This window comes from Hypomesus nipponensis, chromosome 28, assembly GCF_054491055.1.
Source record: "Hypomesus nipponensis isolate SF chromosome 28, ASM5449105v1, whole genome shotgun sequence".
Classification (NCBI taxonomy): domain Eukaryota; kingdom Metazoa; phylum Chordata; class Actinopteri; order Osmeriformes; family Osmeridae; genus Hypomesus; species Hypomesus nipponensis.
In genome coordinates, this window is record NC_140388.1 from 3,864,516 (window position 1) to 3,885,150 (window position 20,635).

Consider the following 20,635-nt stretch of genomic DNA (forward strand, 5'->3'; position numbering starts at 1 on the left):
GCTGCCAGTCTGGCCTCCTCTTCCTCTCTCAGGAACCGGTGCAGCTTCTCAAACTGAACCCTGATCTGTGTCTCCGTGGTGACCAGCTGCTTCTTAGAGTGCTGCACTACTTCCTGGTACGTCTCCTCCATATGTTTGTATTTGTCCTGCAGAGACTGTAAGTCACCTTTCAGTTTCTCCTTCAGGCTGTTCACTACAGTGAATTAGACCCCCCCCCCCCCTCCCATCACCCCTCTTTAAAACTCAGTGAGTTAGACACCCCCCCCCCCCCGCATCACCCCTCTATCACTCAGTGAGTTAGACCCCCCCCTTCCAACACCCCTCTATCAATTCTATTCAATTGGCTTTTTTAGCATTAAGAAACAAATGTTCATATTGCCGAAGCAACGGTGGAGCCACAGAAACAGTATTCATCCCATTATGATGAACACACAGCAAGTTAGACCCCACCCCCCCTTCACATGGGAAGAGGAGGTCAGGTGGAGAGGGGATCACACTAGACACACACAGTTCTATCATCCTGTATAAAACATCTTTATTTCTCCTTATTTAGGCAGTCAGACACTATTTAGTTCATCACATTCAGTGGAACTGAGATCAAAGACAGGATTGTTGTTTGTCAACAATGTAAACAAAACAAACATTCTACACACACACCAATATTTACAAACACTCTGGAATATCAATTACAACTGTATACAGTTCAATCTTCAATCACATCTACAGTATGTGAGCACAGTGTGTGAGAGTGTGTGTGGGCTATTCTACCTGACACAGGGACACTGACCCTGACTCTAACCAAACAAAGAACCCAGGATAGAGGGGCTCAGTGAATGTGCTGTGGAATGTGTGCAGGTGGGTCAGTGTGTCAGAGGAGACTGTGTAGAAGGACAGAGTGCCGGCCGGCCAGTCCAGATACACTCCTACTCTGAGGGAGCTGGAGGGGGGGGCAGGTATGAGAGTGCCCTTCTTATTGTGCCTGGCAGAGTAACTGTTATCATCACACTCCAGACTCCAGGAAATGTTATTGTATCCAAGTATAGAGTCATCAGCCCTTCCTCTCCTGCTGATTCCTTTACATGTCACTGCTATACAAACCAGCCCTCCACTCCTCTCTGCCTCCCAGTAACAGCGCCCAGACAGACCCTCTCTACACAGCACCTGTTCATAGTAGTCAAATCTCTCTGGGTGATCAGGATACGGCTGCTCCTCTCTCCTTGTCACCTTTCTGTTCTCCTCAGACAGAGAGAGTTCTCTTTGTGCTGTGTTTGGGTCCAGTGTGAGCTCACAGGCATCTGATGGGGGAGACCAAGACACAATATATTACTGATCATCATCATTCACATTAGAATGTCTCCCTCTTCCTGCCCCCCCTTTCATTCCCCCCCCCCCCCCACACCTCCCTTATCTACTGCTGTACAATGGTACAGGAATGATTTGCTGGACCTGATGCGAGTTTCCACCAGGAACACAATGACTCTTATTGAGGGACTTGTTGCTCTTGTTGGTTAGCTGGAACTGATTTAACTTCTTGTACTCGCTGTGAATTCTATTCTTGTTGCTTTTCTACAGGTACACTCTTGCACTTTTGAGGTTCATGTTGTTTGACTGTAACTTGTTTAACTACATGCTCTTCTGGTTTTTCCCATTGGCACTTATTTGCTTTTCACAATGTCTGCTTCATGTTTTGGCTCCCCACAATGTTTTTTGGGCGTCTCGTTGTTTATGATCAGTGACCTGTGCCCCTTTGTAAAGCTCTCTCTTGGTAGTCGCTTTGGATAAAAGCGTCTAAATGAAGAAATGTAAATGTACTCTGCCCCCACCTCCTCTACCCCCACCCCCCTTATCAACTCTCCCCCCCACCAAGGAGATGAAGGGAGGTGAGGGGAGAATAGAGGGGTGGAGGGGAAGGAGGAGGAGAGGGTAGGGGAGTGCAGAGGGAAGGAAGCGAGGAGTGAGGGAGGGACGGGGAGAGGGAGGGTGGAGGAGAGGGGGGAGGGGACCCTGTGCACTAGAACTAAGTATCAGTCAATACTCACATTTCCTAAGACCAGGTTTGATCCTGCACTCTCCACCATGATCCACACTGTAGGGAGAAGCAGAGGAATGATGAGGAAATGACACCTCACCTGTTGCTAAGTGACTTAAGTAAACATGTTGTTTAATGGATATGAGATGTTGGTCATATCGCACAGCCCTACTGCAAACTAAAATACAACAGCACATTATCAGTAATACTTTTAAAATGGGGAAAATGTGAATAATTGATTTGCAGGTCAATTGAAGGTGTAGGCCCCTACATGTTCTGCCTGTGCCCCCAACATGTTCAGTTAGGGGCTACAGTGCTCCTAGTAAAACAAGTTAGTCTGGAGCCCTGGATGAGGAAAGGACACCCCATGTCTGATAGTTGCTTCAGGCTCGGCATGAGGGAGGAGAGAGAAAGAAATTCATGGTTTGTAAAACAAAAGCTGCCAGCAAGCAGGTTAGGTTAGTTACCATCAGTTAGCGTGGTAACGTGACCAGAGTTTGTGTTTCCACTCTTTCTGGAACAGAAGGCCCAGAGTTTCCCTCATCTCAGGGTTAACAAACTCACTATTTTCACTTAAACCACCTTTCTGCAATAGACCCCAGCTGCACTAAAGGCTATTGTAGATGATATAGGGCTTCTCTCTTCCTAACCCACTGTCCTAAAAAACATGCAGTCTGTAATTGTATCATCATGAAATGCAAGGCCTATTAACATACTTACATATATATTCAGTGTTAAGCAAAACTACATGAAGAGGTATATAAAAACACAAACATCTCCTTACTTGAGTTTCTCCAGTCTGCAGTGTGGATCCTCCAGTCCAGCAGACAGCAGCTTCAATCCTTTTTCTCCTGGATGATTGTAGCTCAGGTCCAGTTCCCTCAGGTGGAAGGGGTTGGACCTCAGAGCTGAGGCCAGAGAAGCACAGCCTTCCTCTGTGACCAGACAGCCTGACAGCCTGTAGAAAGAGGATGAATGTTGGGACAGAATCCATCTGGGCCTCCAGAGCGAGTCAGCACAGAGGGGTTCATTTGGGAGGTGCTGTGATAGCTGCTCCTCCCTCTCATTTAACAGTGACCTTTCCCCTGTGAAAGAATTCATAGCGGCACTGTGTACATTTGAACATAGTCAAAATGGTGGTTTCAATATAATTTATTTCGTTTGCACAAACTTAAGATTAAACAAAGTACTTTGTGATCAGTCATTACGAAGGGTGTGCTATATAGGGATGTGCATCTCCATCACTGAGGACGATGCGATACACATCTCGATGTACTGCCAATGATCCGATACATTAAAGATACAGAAAAGCAACTACTAATGCGATACGATTCACCCCTAGGTTATTGCGATGCAGTGCAATTCAACACGATGCGATTCAATGAGATGCAAAAGATTATGATGCTATGCAATTTAATATAGTACATAATGATTGATCTTTGTCAGACAGCAAATCATCAATTAACTAAACAAGTGACAGGTTTACTTCACATATTAAACAAAGTATCTGACAAAAGATAAAATAACATCAGGCCTGGACCTTGCCTTAAACCAGTCCTTCTTTCCTGTTGTATGTGTTCTCTGAATATAAAAAAGGGTAAACTATTATTGGCATACACAAGCTGCTGTAAACACTGTCATAACACCACACACTAAATTGAACTCATACGTCTTACTTTAAAGTTTTTCTCAATGACTCAGCTATCTCTCGTCTTACTTTGTCGTACACAACAGGGATTTGTTTTGTCGGAGAATAGCTTCCTATTCTTGCTAGGGGTACCGGTGGAGCTAGCCACTGACTGTAGCCATAGCTGAATCCGAGGGGGAGGCAGACATCTCCACACAAATACCATGTAGCCTCTTCAGGTGACTAGCTAAATTAGCCGTGCTGCCTGTGTACTTTATAGCAGCACGACATATCTTGCCAATTGCATGGGTCTTGTCAAATTGCCCATCTTTCTTGTAAAATCCGAAGTGTTGCCAAACCATGGATTTATTGCAATTCGTAGGGACGTGTAATTGGCCATGATAACACTCGCCCAAACACGCCTCCAACTCCCGTGAAACTTGGCTGAGAGACTTTACGAGAATTGGCCACGGACAGCAGTGGAGACGGGAGCGCGCTTAAGAAACAGTTAGAGGAGGAATCTAAATATAATATTATTGGTCACAAATCATTGGTCACATTTCTAAATACAAACTGGTTTTTGCCTACACACAATTCTATACATCGGATTATACCGATGCAAAAATGTTAGAAACGATGCATCGCTATTCCTCCCACATTGTATCCGATGCACACTTTTTTGAACAGGTGTTGTATCACCCGATGCATGACTCTCTGGATTGGCACCCCCTCGCGGGAGAGCGCGCGATTCAAAGAGTGAAGGATTTCGTCTTGATATCGCATCCAAAAGAAGGGGAGACAGAAGTCTTACATTAAACAGTCTTTGTTGTTGAATTCAGGAGAAGGATGTCTGTTATCTGTGTAAATATCAGATGCTATTTTCAACACAAAATCCTTAAAATTCGTCATTCAAACGGTATACGCGAACCAACATTCTTGCTCCACGACATCGCATTCTGAGGAAATATACCCCAGTATGATCATGATTATTGCTACACAAAATGTATTTTGTGTAGCAGGTTCAAAGTATTTCACACGGCATAGCTCTTCATACTAATGTATAGGTTCAAAGGCATGCGATTTTAATGCAGTTATCCTGTGCGTAGGGTGGGTTACTCATACAGGTCGAAAACAACAGGCTTCTGATACAGAATCAGCTGTCCTGAAAAGGGACCAAATGCCTAGCCTACAAAAGACAAGTACTAAAAACAATGTATCAACCATGTATCAACATCAAAAGAACCATCGAATCCTTTTTTAAGATAGGAAATATTATTCTTATTGTTTAAGTCAATGAAATAAATGAAAAAATAAAACATAATAATCCCTCACCTACCATGGACTATTCTGTTTTCAGACCTATCCACCCTATACATACACATGTATTGGTATTCAATTTATGCTATTAAATGTACATAATACTGGCGTAGAAGGATAGAAACGTATGTGGGGGGAGAGCATTTCATGGCAGGTTTTCATGGGATGTAAGTGCAATGCACTTAACCCTGACTAGGACAGTGTGACATGCCTGAAACGTACTGTGCTTACTCATATTAGTGCTCTCAGTGTACAGTAAGAATCATTTGATGCTGGGATATACAGAACTGCCTTGACATAAAGAAGTACTTTGTGAAGATGTACCTCAATAAACATTAGTAACAAAGAAAATAACACAAAAGGAGTCACGTATTTATCATACACTAGATTGTATTGGTTATGCATATAACTACAACAGGACAGTTGTTGTCCTGTCAGCTCATTTGTACTGTTTCCCAAGATCAAAATACCTACCAGCAGGTAATATGGGACTGCAACAGCATTGCAAATAATAAAAGGTTTATATTATTTAATTGTATTCAAAATCTTTAATTTTATAGTGTCTATTATTCAGTGTGTGCATTGCACAAGATGGGGCTAGTATGAGTAAGCACAGTAAGTTTCAGGCATGTAACACTTTCCTAGTCAGGGTTAGCTGAGGGTGCATTAAGCCTGTCGTGAGATGCACCCCCCCTCTATTGTCTGTTCTGTATATCCCAGCATCAAATGATTCTTACTGTACACTGAGGGCACTAGCATGAGTAAGCACAGTAAGTTTCAGGCCTGTGACACTTTCCTAGTCAGGGTTAGCAGGGGGTGCATTAAGCCTGTTGTAAAATGCACCTCCCCCCCCCCCTCTATTGTCTGTTCTGTATATCCCAGCATCAAATAATTCTTACTGTACACTGAGGGCACTAGTTTGATTAACCACAGTAAGTTTCAGGCATGTCACACTGTCCTAGTCAGGGTTAACAGGGGGTTCATTGCACTTACATCTAATGGAAAACCTGCCATGAAATGTTCTCCCCCCGCATACGTTTCTATCCTTCTACGCCAGCATTATGTACATTTAATAGCATCAATTGAATACCAATACATGTGTATGTATAGGGTGGACAGGTCTGAAAACAGAATAGTCCATGGTAGGTGAGGGATTATTATGTTTCATTTTTTCATTTATTTCATTGACTCAAACAATAAGAATAATATTTCCTATCTTTAAAAAATGATTTGATGGTTCTTTTGATGTTGATACATTGTTTTTAGTACTTGTCTTTTGTAGGCTAGGCATGTGAACCTTTGGTCCCTTTTCAGGACAGCTGATAGCCTATTCTGGATCAGAAGGTTGTTGTTTTCGACCTGTATGAGTAACCCACCCTACGCACAGGATAACTGCATTAAAATCGCATGCCTTTGAACCTATACATTAGTATGAAGAGCTATGCCATGTGAAATACTTTGAACCTGCTACACAAAATACATTTTGTGTAGCAATAATCATGATCATACTGGGGTATATTTCCTCAGAATGCGATGTCGTGGAGCAAGAATGTTGGTTCGCGTATACCGTTTGAATGACGAATTTTAAGGATTTTGTGTTGAAAATAGCATCTGATATTTACACAGATAACAGACATCCTTCTCCTGAATTCAACAACAAAGACTGTTTAATGTAAGACTTCTGTCTCCCCTTCTTTTGGATGCGATATCAAGACGAAATCCTTCACTCTTTGAATCGCGCGCTCTCCCGCGAGGGGGTGCCAATCCAGAGAGTCATGCATCGGGTGATACAACACCGGGCCATCGCATCGTGAGCTTTTATGCCGATGCATAGATGCGAACCGGTCAATCTTCCCATCCCTAGTGTGCTAGTCACAAATCGTTCGCAAGAATGATGGAGAACTATCACACATGCACTGCCTTATATGAACTTAGAACAAAGGATCACATGACCAAAAGGTTCATAACGAACCATCGTTGTGTTTACCCAATTTTACCCAATACAAAAGCAAATAAATAATTTTCTTTTAACCTTCACAATGTCGGGGGTCTGAGACAGCCCAACGGTTAAAAGAAAATGCTTCACTTTGTTTTTGTATGCGGTAAAGTTGTTTCCAACGACGGTGGGTCACAATGACTGATGGGTCAGAATGACCCGAAGATAACACAAGGAAGTGACATTAACCAAAAGTATTCAAAAACCTAGCAACTAAATATTTGTTTTTAAATAACAGAGAATGCCTGTCAGTATTTATTTAACTATGTTGAGTCATTAAATAACCTGACTGCCTGTTGGCTCTGCACCCCCTGCGAGAAGAGGAACTGCTATATTAGTATGCTGTTCATGGATTACAGATAATCATTTAACACCATCATGCCCATGTCTTTATATAGGCTATTTCAACATTTTATATTATTTCCAAAATTCTAGTTTAAAGTTGTAACAGTCATGTTTGCATTCTGTGCTCTTTTTGCTTTAATGTTAGGATGCATTAGCAGGGCCAACCTCAATAAATTCAATGGCCAATGTCACCTTTTGTGATCTGTGCAAAGGACTAATAAAAGACTGACGTTATGTGTTCAACTTTCTTTGTTCCCTTTTTTAAAGAGCACATATGTGTTTGAAATCTCACTCAGTATGGGGCATTTGGCTGACTCTCAGATGGAATACTACCATCCTATGAAGTAAAGTATGTCAGAATAAGTGTGAATAACCAGTTCCATACATATACAGTATATACAGTAGTATTATACATCAAGCACACTTTTCTTGCCATTCCTAATTTGAAACCCTTCATGTAGTGGAAGAGGCGTCAACCACCAGAACAACAGCTGCCAGATGCCAAACTCACTGCCCAGGTAAATGTACAATAATATGATGAATTGTATATCTTAACCCTTGTGTTGTCTTCAGGGTCAAACATGACTGCTATTATATTTAACAGCAGAGAAAACCATCAAATAGTTATTTTTTTAACTTCAAATGTCTTACTTTTCCTATTGACCCTAACATTCATAAAAATACATCACAACAACCACAGACACACACGTACACAATAAGAAATTGAGATCATGTGTGCTACTGATTTAGGTTACTGAGTCTATAAAGGTGCTGAAGATGACAGTACCTCCATTTCTCTCTTTGCGAAAGCCATGACTGCACATTTCAGTGTTGTAATAAAACAAATGGTGCTCACAGATTAAAGTCATTGTATTTCCACTGTGAAGAGGGAAACCCCATATGTTCAGTTTGATGAATGACAGGTTGTGTTTCAATGCGAAATAGGTTTAAGGTTGAAAATTAAATTAAGCTGTATTTTATTACCCTTTGGGCAAGGCCATACAGATTGTTAACATTACACAAAGAGACTACAATCATGTTGCACATTCAGAAACAGTTGCATCAACATGTCCATTCTGTCTAAAATAAACAAAAACATAAAATAAAATATAAGCCAATCATTATGTACAGCATGTTTTAGAGTGTTTCAGATGCAGCAAATCTTTTTTTTATTTTTTTTTATCAAACTAGTCCTCACTGATGACTAGATCTCATTCTTGGCATTAAGTTGTTACCCAAATTGATGATGGTAACTTTACTAATGGCTCATGTAGAACATAAATGCATACCTCAGTGTCTCCAGTTTGCAGAGTGGGTTCCCCAGTCCAGCAGAGAGCAGCTTCATGCCGGTATCCTTCAGATCATTGTTACTTAGATCTAGTTGTCTCAGGAAGGAGGCTGACTTCAGAGCTGAGCTCAGAGAAGCACAGCCTTCCTCTGTGATGTGACAGCCTGACAGCCTGTAGAAGGTTATCATTAGGGAGGGATCACAAACACTGCTACCCTCTAGAGGTAGAAATAAAGAATATCAGTCTGATAATTTTCCTCTCAAACACGAAGGTTTGATCCGTCAGATGACTGTCTGTCCTGGTTGGTCAACTTTCCCTTTATCTTAAATGCAATATCATCCTTTAATATGTAGAACATTGTACATTCAGTTACATAGTAGAACAGTATTCCAAGAATGTATTACATACTACATCCAGGAGCAGGTCTCTCAGTATACAAGGCATCTTTTCTGACCCATAACCTTTAATGCAGAGTTAGGGTGTTAACCACATGTGAAGCAGTACATTAGCAGAACAATACAAAACATACTGCCCAGGTCAACCTACAATAATATCATGGAGTAGTTTGTCTTATACAGATTCCTGTCATACCCTGATCTGTTTCACCTGTGTCATGTTTGTCTCCACCCCTCCAGGTGTCTCCCATCTTACATTTACATTTAGTCATTTAGCAGACGCTCTTTTCCAGAGCGACTTACAGTAAGTACAGGGACATCAAGAATATCAGTCTGATCATTTTCCATGAGTGTTGTAGCGAGTAACTATTGCAAGCGGGTCAGATGTCTGGGCGGTTAGGGAGTCAGGCTATTCATCAGAAGGTTGCTAGTTTGATTCCCGATCTTGCCAAATGATGTTGTGTCCTTTTTACTACTACCTACTTGCCTCAGGGAGAATGTCCCTATACTTACAGTAAGTTGCTCTGGATAAGAGTGTCTGCTAAATGACTAAATGTAATGTAAGTGTAAGCTGTAAACAACAGGTGGAAATGGTGTTTTCATATAGAGCTTCTCTCCTTTGGAACAGACTTCATGTTTCAATCAGGGAGGCTGGCCCAGCCCAGTGGCTATCACTGCCCAAAATGACACATGCCAACTCAGCGCACTGAGTTGGAACTCTGAATATCTGTGTTTAACATCCATGTGCACATTTTATTGTTATCTCTACTCTTGATACATGATTATGCTTTGCACCTCTCTGAATTGACGGTATTCACTTGCCCTTTGACGAGGGCACAGATCGGGGAAGCGTCCCTGCAGGCTACCTGCAGCATGCAGATACCTATTGCAATCAGTATAGCTGGCTTCTGCGGACCGTCTCACAAGCTCCTTGGTTCATCATTATCGTTACTCATTTTCTGACACATTGATTACATCAGACACACGTTCAGCTTTGTCAGTACACATTGGTATATCTACAGGTGTAACCGGGCCAGGGTATTCTTCTCTGCCTTGAGAAAACGCAGCTCAATGCTCCCAATTGAACATGTTCCTCTTAGGATGTCACAAGACAACATGCAGATAGGCTACAATATTAGGGGACCGCTACGGCCTGCATAAAGCATCAAGAAAACCTGAACGTGATTCACGATGGTACCTGCAAATGTCGCTCCTCGGATATGCCAGATATGCCGCGAGTGCTCGTGGTCGGCTCCTGAACGCGAGCCCCCTTCGGACAGCACAACAGCAGCACGGGAAACGGAGCCGCCCTTCGCCGGAGCCTTCCCCGGGCAGCATGCAGGGGAGCGGATGGAACGGCCTCGCCGCACTCGAGGAACAAACAGCTCCTAGTGGCCGAACCCCATGTTGTACAACGGACAGTCCTTTGTTGGCCGACAAGGCCAAATGGGTACTGCGCCTGACTCGGCGCCCCGAATTTCATCGACCCCATAGGTGCAGGGCTCCTCGGATGGAGAATCATCGGGAAGCAGCCCGAAACCTTCGTTCAGATCCCCAAAACACACACACGGCGTCCGGAGCCGAAGGGACGGACAAGGAAACGCGAACGACAGACAGGCCAACACAACACAGAGAACGGGGCGCGACCAGCAGTGGCAGCAGCGCAGAACACAAGGGGCGAGGACGCGTGTGTGTGCATGTGTGCGATTTTATAGCGCCGCCTATCAAGCCAAGCCTATGGGCTGAGAACACGGCGATGGGTGATATGGCGCGCGCTGCCCAAGTTCCATGCCTGAACTTGCTCCGCTTATTAGTGGAAAGTTTATTCTGTAATATTTGGTGAGTTTCTGCACTTTTTTTTGTTCGAATTTGGCACTTTACAGAGCCAGACAAGACTTTATGGACGGTCTGCACATTCTCACGTCTGCTCAAAAGTTTCTGTGACGGCCCGCACATTCTCACGTCAAGTAAATCTTTATACATCACAAAGTGTGCGTGAAAACCAGCGTACACAAGCTTTTTGTGCGTACGCAACGTTTATACATGAGGCCCCAGGTATCGGACTCAGCACACAAGTCAGAATTGAGGTAGGCTAAGAAAACATTACAAAACGAAAGAAAGTTTCTAAATGATAGGCCTACCGATCATCTTATTTTTACTAAAACATAAAACAATATTACATGAAGCAAAAAAAAATTGTGCGCTTGCATTAACTATAGATGTCCCTAACAAAGCTGATATCAAACTTGCGTCCCTGAACTGTTGTATAGTGGGTTAAGCAAGGGGAGTTTCTATAGCCTAGTAGTGTATTGTGTGCAGGAAGCTTGGAAGAAAAAAAAGGGATATGAATAGGGGCCTGTGCCCCAGTACAGTTTTATGTCTAACAACGCCCCTGCTGATGTGACCCTTGGTGAAAATGAGTTTGACACCTCTGACAGTATATTTTTTAGTGTTTCAGATGCAGCAAATCTGCCTGTTTCTTATCAAACTAGTCCTCACTGATGACTAGAGTAGAAGGCATATCTCATTCTTGGCATGAAGTTTATACCCAACTTGAGACTCACCTCTGTTGTCTAAATCACCCACACAAATACATTGTACAATTATAACTTTACTAATGGCTCATGTAGAACATAAATACAGACCTCAGTGTCTCCAGTTTGCAGAGTGGATTCCCCAGTCCAGCAGAGAGCAGCTTCATGCCTGAATCCCCCAGGTTGTTGTCACTCAAGTCCAGCTCTGTAAGCTCTGAGGAGGGGAGAGCTGAGGCCAGCGCTTCACAGCACCGTTCTGAGAGGTTACAGTCATTCAGCCTACATGACATAAGGAGAACATGACACATCATCAGAGTCATAGTTTGTACAATAGGATCATACGATAATCAAATATCACATCACAATATGACCGAAATCATATCATCATTAAAATTGCTTTATACATACAGAGCAGTTTTGGAGTCTTTGACCACTGGCAGCAGCCTCAGAAGACCTTCCTCTGATCTGGAGTATATCTTCAGGTCAAACACGTCCATCTTCTCTTCTGAAGTCAGCAACACAAAGAACAGAGCTGACCTCTGTGTAGATGAGAGGTTCTCACTGGAGAGACTTCCTGAGCTCAGGTAGTGTTGGATCTCCTCCACCAGAGAATGGTCATTCAGTTCATTCAGACAGTGGAACAGATTCATGCATCTCTCTGGAGAGGACTCCTTTCTGATCATCTCCTTGATGTACTTGACTGTTTCCTCATGGCTCTGTGTGTTGCTTCTTGTCTGAGTCAGTAGGCCTCGTAAGTCTAACTGATTGGACTCCATTGAGAGGCCCAGGAAGAAGCGGAGGAAAAGGTCCAGGTGTCCATTCTTACTCTGCAAGGCCTTGTCCACAACAGTCTTGTAGAGGTGGACGTCAGATGTGTCTGAGGTGGACTGAGACATCAGATTCTCATTGTTGTTGATGAATAAGATAAACACAAACACAGCAGCCAGAAACTCCTGAAAGCTCAGATGGACAAAGCAGAACACCTTCTCCTGGAAGACTTTACCATCCTGTCTGAAGATCTGTGTGAACACTCCTGAGTACACTGAGGCATCATGGACATCAATGCCACACTCTGTCAGGTCTTTCTCATAGAAAATCAGGTTGCCTTTGTCCAGCTGGTGGAAGGCCAGTTTTCCCAGTGACAGAATGCTCTTAATGCTCTCTTCATCCCAGTGTGGATCTGTCTCAGTTTTCCCATGATACTTCACCTTCTTCTGTTTGGTCTGTAACACCAGGAAGGCTGTGTACATCTCAGTCAGGGTCTTGGGCATTTTTTCTTTCTTCTCTGTTCTCAGCATGTGCTCCAGGACTGTCACACACATCAGGGAGAAGACTGGTATGTGGCACATGATGTGGAGAGTCCTTGATGTCTTGATGTGTGAGATGATTCTGCTGGCCAGGATCTCATCACTGCATCTCTTCATGATGTACTCATCCTTCTGTGGGTCATTGAACCCTCGTACCTCTGTCACCAGATTAACACACTCAGAAGGGATCTGATTGGCTGCTGCAGGTCGAGTGGTGATCCAGATGAGAGCAGAGGGAAGCAGGTTTCCTCTGATCAGGTTGGTCAGCAGCACATCCACTGAGGTGGACTCTGTGACATCACACCAGCTCTTGTTCTTTTTGAAGGCTAAGGGCAGTCGACACTCATCCAGACCATCAAAGACAAACAGAACGTTGTACTTGTCGTAGTTGGAGATTCCTGATTGTCTGGTTTCTGAGAAGAAGTGATGGACAAGTTCCATCAGACTGAACTCTTCTCCATCCAACAGATTCAGCTCTCGAAACGGCAGAGGAAAGATGAACTGGATTTCCTGATTGGCTAGTTCCTCAGCCCAGTCCATGATGAACTTCTGCACAGAGACAGTTTTTCCGATGCCAGCAACTCCTTTTGTCAGAACAATTCTGATAGGTGTGTCTCGTCCAGCTGAGGGTTTAAAGATGTTGTTGCATGTGATGGCTGTCTGTGGTCTTGCTGATTTTATGGATGCTGTCTCAATCTGTCTCACCTCATGTTCTTTATTGACATCTGCACTGTCACCCTCTATGATGTAGACGTCTGTGTAGATGTCATTGAGAAGAGTTGGGTTTCCTTGTTGAGCTATGCCCTCAAAGACAGTCTGAAACTTCGTCTTCAGTTTAGATTTGAGTTGACGTGAGAGTTTATGATGAGAAAGCTCTCCTGAATGACCAAACACAGATGTTATTCTAACAGGGCTTTAGTTTGCAAGAGAAAGTTACTTAACAGTTCAGAAGTAAAATATAATATCTGTCATTAAATATAATTACAGATATTGATGGATTATACATAAACATTGATTTTCCATCATTGCACTTTGCCAGTTGAAAGTTACTCCGATTCTCTTAACCTGTATCTTCATCATAAACCATCAGTCGGTCAACTAAGACTAAATATGGAGTCTCTTACTTTTCTCCAGAGTATCAGCCAGCTCCTTCTGGTTCATGTTCCTCAGGACGTGCAGTGTGATCTTCAGAGCTCCCTCTCTGGCACTGCTCTCCTGCTTCTGATATTCAGGGTCCACCACTTCCTGGTCCTCCCTCTGACTCTCTAAGCCTTCTGGGAAATCTGAACTCAGAATCCTCTTCAGTCTCTTCAGCTCTTCCTTCACAAACCTGATGACAGTCTCCTCAAGCACCTGAAACAGGGAGGGAAGATATTAGAGGAACCAGGAACTCTGTACACAGTAGTACAATCGGATTAAAATGATTATGTCTTGTTTGTACTTTATACCCACTGTGAATATAGATGACAAGTCGTCATGGTGACTCTGGTCTGACTTCTGTTGATCTCTGTGGACAAGACATGACAACACATGAACCACATGGGCTAAATATCTAAGACTAAAATACTGAACTGTCTCCATTCCTGCATACACACAGACACACTGTTTGAGTGATACAGAGTAAACTATCTTCTATACCACTAGATAGCACCGATTCATTCCTTTCCATGAGGGGGTTTCCTGTTTACTAGCTGTCTGAGTAATCAATAATTTCCTTAAACCATACGTCTGACAAATTAAATGTCACTCCTTTAAATGTTGCAGCTGAAGATGTGTTGGGCATCAGAATCTGTTGAGGTATTTAGGTGCTTTTAGATGCACGTGGACTCTGATCATATGTTTCATAGCCAGATGGTTTAGTGTTATTGTCTGATGAATAAAATGCAGGAGACAGTTGATGACTTTAGACCCTCTCGTGTTTGAGCCGATCTGCAGATTGTTATGTGTATTGTTTAATGTTTGTGTGTTAAAGATGGCTGTTTCTGTGTTCAATTGTTTGTTTGTTAATAAATATGTATGGAGAGACATGTACCATTTTATTACAACTGATTCTCAGAATTTCCACCACAGTGTCTTTCAACCAGACACTGAAGAATGACATCAGGGTCCACCTCACACAGGGCTGCATGTTTGCTAGCAGTCTGCTTTAGACACTGCAGCACTCCTCCACCCAGGAGTTTACAGTTTTTTACAGTCGCTAGGACACATTTCTCAATACTTAAGTCACGTTTTCAAAACTCTTCACACAGTGAACACAACAGAAGTACATGTGGGCTAAACTGTGGATCATTTATCATTGTTTTGGCACAAAATGCATTCAATGACTAAATCTTTCAAATTACATTCATTCTTTTCTCACTTTGACACAACAACTGCCAAAACTTTATGTACCTACAGGCCAATTTGCACATGCTAACATACTGTTTTCAAAACTGTAAAACTTCAGTTCAAAACAATAATGAATAAGTGAATAAGGCAGAAATTTGTAATCAGAAATATTGTAATGAAATATATTTCGAATCTAAAAATGTAATGCTATAAAATGATCTCTATGGAAAGGTTGTGCCAGGTGAGGAAAGGGATGCAGAGAGAAGAAAGCCAACATTTATATGGGACAATGTGGCATGTCACCACTCCCGTGCAGTCACTGAGTGGTGTTCAGCCCATCCCAGAATGGTGTCACTTTTCTTCCCACCTTACTCTCCATTTCTCAACTCCATAGAATACTAATTTTCCTCATGGAGGTGGAAAGTTTACTGTATGACCACCATCCACATGATCAAATGTCCCTCCTGGACGCAATGAATGCCTGGACATTGCCAGGGATGGATCAGGCATGCCAGAAGATTCTTTCCTAGGTGTATTGCCCTAGATGACATAAGATGTGATGTGGATGAGAAACCTATGGCCAAATGCAGAAGATTACAGTAGCATTCCTATTGTATCTGTATCAGTGGATGATGTGTATACACATTGTTGTATTCTGGAAAAAAAGAAAGATATACAACATATTGAAGCATACTGCATCGTGTCTGATTCATTCCAGTAACATATATTGCAGTGAATTCCAAACAGTAGAGAGGTGTCTTTGTTTTACATAAGACAACATTGAATAATGCTACCTGTTGTTAGTGATTTTTAGGTCATTGTTTTATGGGTGACAAAGTATGTTTGTTGGCTGTCAACCTTTGGTAGTGTTATGGAAGAATGAGTTGATTTGAGACTTGTATTAAGTGATTTGGTAGTTTTAGTGCATTTTGAATGTGAAATTAACTGCTGTGCTGAGCTGAAAGTTGGTTAGGAGAACTGTGTGAAGAGTTTCGAAAAAGTGACTCAAGTATTGAGAAATGTGTCCTAGCGACTGTAAAAAAAACTGCAAGACCTTCTGGTCTCAAGCAGTCTAAGTGGGCTGAGCCCCGCCCAGTCTGTGCTCATACCAGGCCTGGTACCTGCGTGGCTTTGACTCTCATGCTGTGTGTGTGTGTATGTGTGTGTGTGTGTTTGTGTGTCTGTATGTGTGTGTATGCATGGAGGTTATGACTAGGAGGACCATACATTTGTGTATGTGTGTTTGTGTGAATGTGTGTGTAGGGAGAGGGAGCTGTTGTCAAACAGTCACTGATCTCTCTTATTGTATGTTAAGCTATTATACAGAAACTCTGTCTTGACATTATTCTGTATGTCAAGTATTTTAAAATTGAGAGGTTGTAACTACCTAACACACTCACAGGCTTATCCTGGAGGTCCCTCGAGTCTCTACTGAATTAGAGAGAGCAGCTTTGAGTTATTGTCCTGCAAAGATATAGAATGACCAAATGGTAGCCATGCATAATTGTATTTTGTCTGGGGAAGCTGCAGTGTTGTGCAGTCTTTTTTTGCCAGTTTGTTGTGGTTGTGTTTTGCTTGTGTCTCTGTTAATGTCAGTCCAACATTAAAGCAGCACAGTGGACTGGTAGGTTGTGGTCCTGTCTCTCACTGATCAAACACAACAAGGTGGTCAAAGGTGTTGATGTGCCTGATGGTGGTCTAAAGGTTAAACCATTGATAACTACAAAGAAGACTTGCACCACTTCAACATGTTAATGACATCATGTTAAATAACAGCTAGCTGTCACTGTGTACCTCTACCACCTGGTCTGAACATCAGCCAGGCTGTGAGTTCTAACCTTCATCCAGTAGGAACATCACATGATGATTCTGAATCTAGTGATTACATTATACCAAGTATTTATCACCTTAACATTAAAAACCAGTACACGTCAGTACATACCCATCCTCATTAGAAGGTCCTCCTCCATCACAGAAGAAGAGAGGTGGATCCATGGACCAGTCACTCTTCATGGACACACAGCTGGGTACAGGTGAGGCTGCTCTCTGCCGTTTGATCCCGTTACTGTAACAAACACATTTTTTTTTGTAAAACACGGTTTTACAAAAGTCAATCATTTAAAGTAGACCAAACTGATCCTTTGTAACAATATTTGTGTAAAAAATCTAATGACTTCATTATACTACAGAAAATTAGTTTTCACATTGAACACCATCAGTGGTCAGTACATACCCTTCCTCATTAGAAGGTCCTCCTCCATCACTGAAATTGAAAGGTAGACCCATAGACCTGTCACTCTTCATGGACACACAGCTGGGTACAGGTGAGGCTGGTCTCTCCTGCTGGATTGGGCTTCAACACAACAGAGACAGACCTTCAGTCTCTCATTTATTCTGACTAATGATGATGTCATAATATCATTGTTGAGCTCTGAGATGGAGAAAAGTCATGAACAGTTATGGATTCTCCTCTTACCTCTTAGCTTTGGTGTCCATATCATGTTCCCCAGGGAGACTCATTTTAGAGGCAGGAACCCCCTCCTCTTTCTCCCCGGAGAGACTCATTTTAGAGGCAGTACTACCCTCCTCTCTCCCTCCACTCTCTAAAATACAGAATGTTCCTCTTCAGGGTCTGATTAGAGGAAGTATTTGGAAGCCAGACCTGTAGACCTGTAAACAAACAAGTTAGAATCCAACCTTATTAAACTGCTTCCTCAAGAGAAGCAGGATAGGATAACTTACCCTTTACCCTGATTCCTAACACCCCTCTATGATGTAAACAACTCAATTACGTAAAACACACACAGAACAAAAACTGTTCATTGATAAACATTGATGACAAACCAATGTGACAAGAACAGCTTTGTTAAAACGACTTCAGTATCTCAGTCTGATACTGACATAAGAGAAGACAAGCACTGAGCACTACCTCACTTCCTCTTAGAAAACCCTTAACGGACCTGTCACATGTCTCTGGATGTATCAAGGTTTCCCGCAGCAAAAAAAGAATGTCATGTTTTCTCCCTTCCATTCCCAAACGTCAGTCTCTCTTCATTAGGCTATTGCACAAACCACTGTACCCCCCCGCCCCCCTAGACTGAGCAAAAGGCCGTTTCACTTCCTGTTAGAAACCTCTGGTACTAAGATGCCATAACTCTGAAACCTCCCCATCTCTTTTACTGTATGTGTACATTGATGCTGTGAAAGAATGTTGTAAAATGACTTACTTTAAAATCTGCTTTTCAGTTTGAGAATTGGCCTTACACATTCTTGTAGTCACAAAATGGATTCTGTAAAACATATTTTGACTTTCACTTTCACCCTCCTATATGAGCCAATAGGAAACAGGAGGAGGAGCTGAAACTTGATCCTGAGAGCAGGAGCTGAAAAGAGACAAACACACAGGAAACACCACACATAACAAATGTAACAATCTATTACATTTTTATTTCATTATATAATTTATCTAGTTGATTTTGATGAATCCACAACATATGGCTAAGAAGATACAATTAGATAAATCTATATGTAATGTATGGCGCTAATGTTCACATTTCAGTAGGATATGATTATTAATATCAGGGGGTTCTGTTCTGTCTCCTAAACTGATGGATGATTCAGTGTGTTCTCAAGCAGCTTTAACAGTTACTTACTAAAGGCAGCCTACAAGTATTTCACAGTATTAGACTGACATCTACTGGACAAAAGTGGAACTCCTGAAGCAGATTTCTGGTTGGGCTGGTTAGTGCTGACAACATTAGCATGGCAACCACCTCCACAGCAATATCAGGTTGTTGTTGAACCCATTCAGTTGAGGCTGCACTGCCTGGTGTGGTGGGTGTGACTGTGGCCAGCTCAGGGCCCAGCCCTCCCTTAGAGTCCTCCACAGACCTGCTTCCCTGGCTGCTCTGAGAGACACTCACCTCTCTCCCACTGTCTCTCTCTCCATCCCTCTCTCCATCTGAGAGACACTCACCTCTCTCCCACTGTCTCTCTCTCCATCTGAGAGACACTCACCTCTCTCCCACTGTCTCTCTCTCCATCCCTCTCTCCATCTGAGAGACACTCACCTCTCTCCCACTGTCTCTCTCTCCATCCCTCTCTCCATCTGAGAGACACTCACCTCTTTCCCACTGTCTCTCTCTCCATCCCTCTCTCCATCTGAGAGACACTCACCTCTCTCCCACTGTCTCTCTCTCCATCCCTCTCTCCATCTGAGAGACACTCACCTATCTCCCACTGTCTCTCTCTCCATCCCTCTCTCCATCTGAGAATGCCGGACATGGGGCATTAAAATCTCTACATCACATTCGACATTTGATCCATTCAGCAGATGCTTTCATCTAAACTGAAGTACAAATAGTGCCAATAGGAAGTACAGGAGAAGATTAAAGGTCAGAAGTGCCCAGTTCTACAATAAGTTCTACAGTTCTGACATGCTCAGCTCTGCCTCTGTGTCTTCTGCTCACCTGTCCTGTTGGTGCTGGGAGACTCTGGGGCAGCAGCTCTAGTCCCTCCTCCCCACCTGGCCCTGCCTCCCCAGTGTCTGGTGAAGACGTATTTGATAGTACCCAATTGCTGTGAAAGTACAAAGTTAATGAAGTGAATCAACAAGCAACAAATTCAAGGCAAAATCAACACATGTATTATAGATCTACAGGGTGTCTGATACACTCAAGTTGATTATCTCAGAAGACTGGACCATGAATACAGGAACCAGGGCAGTTAAATAGTATCACAATATGGGGGTTTTACTCTTGCAAGAAACGTCAGGGGGATACCAATCAACATAGCCTTTGCTACCTCTGTCTGATGATCTGACTGGTGTTTCTAACACTGGCTTAAACCAGCTCCCTGACAACCCAGTGAGGAACACCAAGTACCCCCATGTTCTGGGTTCTGAGGGGTTCAGCTCAGGGAAGCACAGCTGAGAGGTGGAGGTGGGGGACCATCCTGACTGGACTATAGGTGTGGCCAGAGAGTCAGCAGACGGGAAGGGGGAGATACAAGCATCCCCAGAGTATGGAGTCTGGTGTATACTGCTGGGGAGGGGTGAGTACACTGATGTCCTGGGTAAGACTCTCCCTCTGAAGAGGAGACTCCAGAGGATCAGAGTTCAGCTGGACTGGGACAGGGGGGAGGTGTCCTTCTACCACCCTGAAGACATGACTCACATCCACACTCAGAAAGACTCCTTCACTGAGAAACTCTACCCATACTTCTCTATTGGAAGAGCTGGTGATGCCAAATACCCTGATGTAAAGATCAGCCAATCAGAGGTGTCTGTGATGTCATCCCAGTGAGGTGTGTGGTAGTTGTAGTCCCACTCCTCTAAACACCTGAGTGGTCAGGTTTCATATTCCTGTTCACACTGAATCTGATTGTTGATGATGATGATGATGATGATGATGGTAGAACATGCAGGAGGAAGATCCCACCTCTCATGAAGGATGTTAAAGTGATGATTT

General features: G+C 43.0%; 1 protein-coding gene and 1 long non-coding RNA gene across 2 annotated transcripts; one reads left to right on the forward strand and one right to left on the reverse strand.

Moving 5' to 3' along the window:
• Nucleotides 1–518: 518 nt before the first annotated feature.
• LOC146219531 (NACHT, LRR and PYD domains-containing protein 3-like) lies at nucleotides 519–19,044 on the reverse strand. The gene is made up of 12 exons (XM_084695077.1): nucleotides 18,395–19,044; nucleotides 17,644–17,837; nucleotides 17,401–17,520; nucleotides 17,110–17,232; nucleotides 14,292–14,346; nucleotides 13,964–14,192; nucleotides 11,941–13,717; nucleotides 11,644–11,811; nucleotides 8,604–8,774; nucleotides 2,814–2,987; nucleotides 2,040–2,086; nucleotides 519–1,295 (listed from the first exon to the last, which is right to left on the reverse strand). The coding sequence occupies exons 2-12, from the start codon at nucleotides 17,730–17,732 to the stop codon at nucleotides 760–762; spliced, it is 3,489 nt and encodes a 1,162-aa protein (XP_084551203.1). The 5' UTR covers nucleotides 17,733–17,837; nucleotides 18,395–19,044; the 3' UTR covers nucleotides 519–759.
• LOC146219532 (uncharacterized) lies at nucleotides 7,221–8,164 on the forward strand. Its single transcript, XR_014751066.1, has 3 exons — nucleotides 7,221–7,306; nucleotides 7,582–7,663; nucleotides 7,776–8,164. It is a non-coding gene; the product is annotated as an uncharacterized LOC146219532 (long non-coding RNA).
• Nucleotides 19,045–20,635: the final 1,591 nt, after the last annotated feature.

Bases quoted from the DNA above. Each gene is read 5' to 3' on its own strand.
- LOC146219531 (XM_084695077.1), bottom strand. From the start codon at position 17,732: ATGAGTCTCTCCGGGGAGAAAGAGGAGGGGGTTCCTGCCTCTAAAATG. The intron at 14,347-17,109 runs GTATGTACTGAC...TCTTGTCCACAG, and splicing joins GGACCTTCTAATGAGGATGG to AGATCAACAGAAGTCAGACC. The intron at 1,296-2,039 runs GTGAGTATTGAC...CTCCCCCATCAG, and splicing joins CAAACCTGGTCTTAGGAAAT to ATGCCTGTGAGCTCACACTG.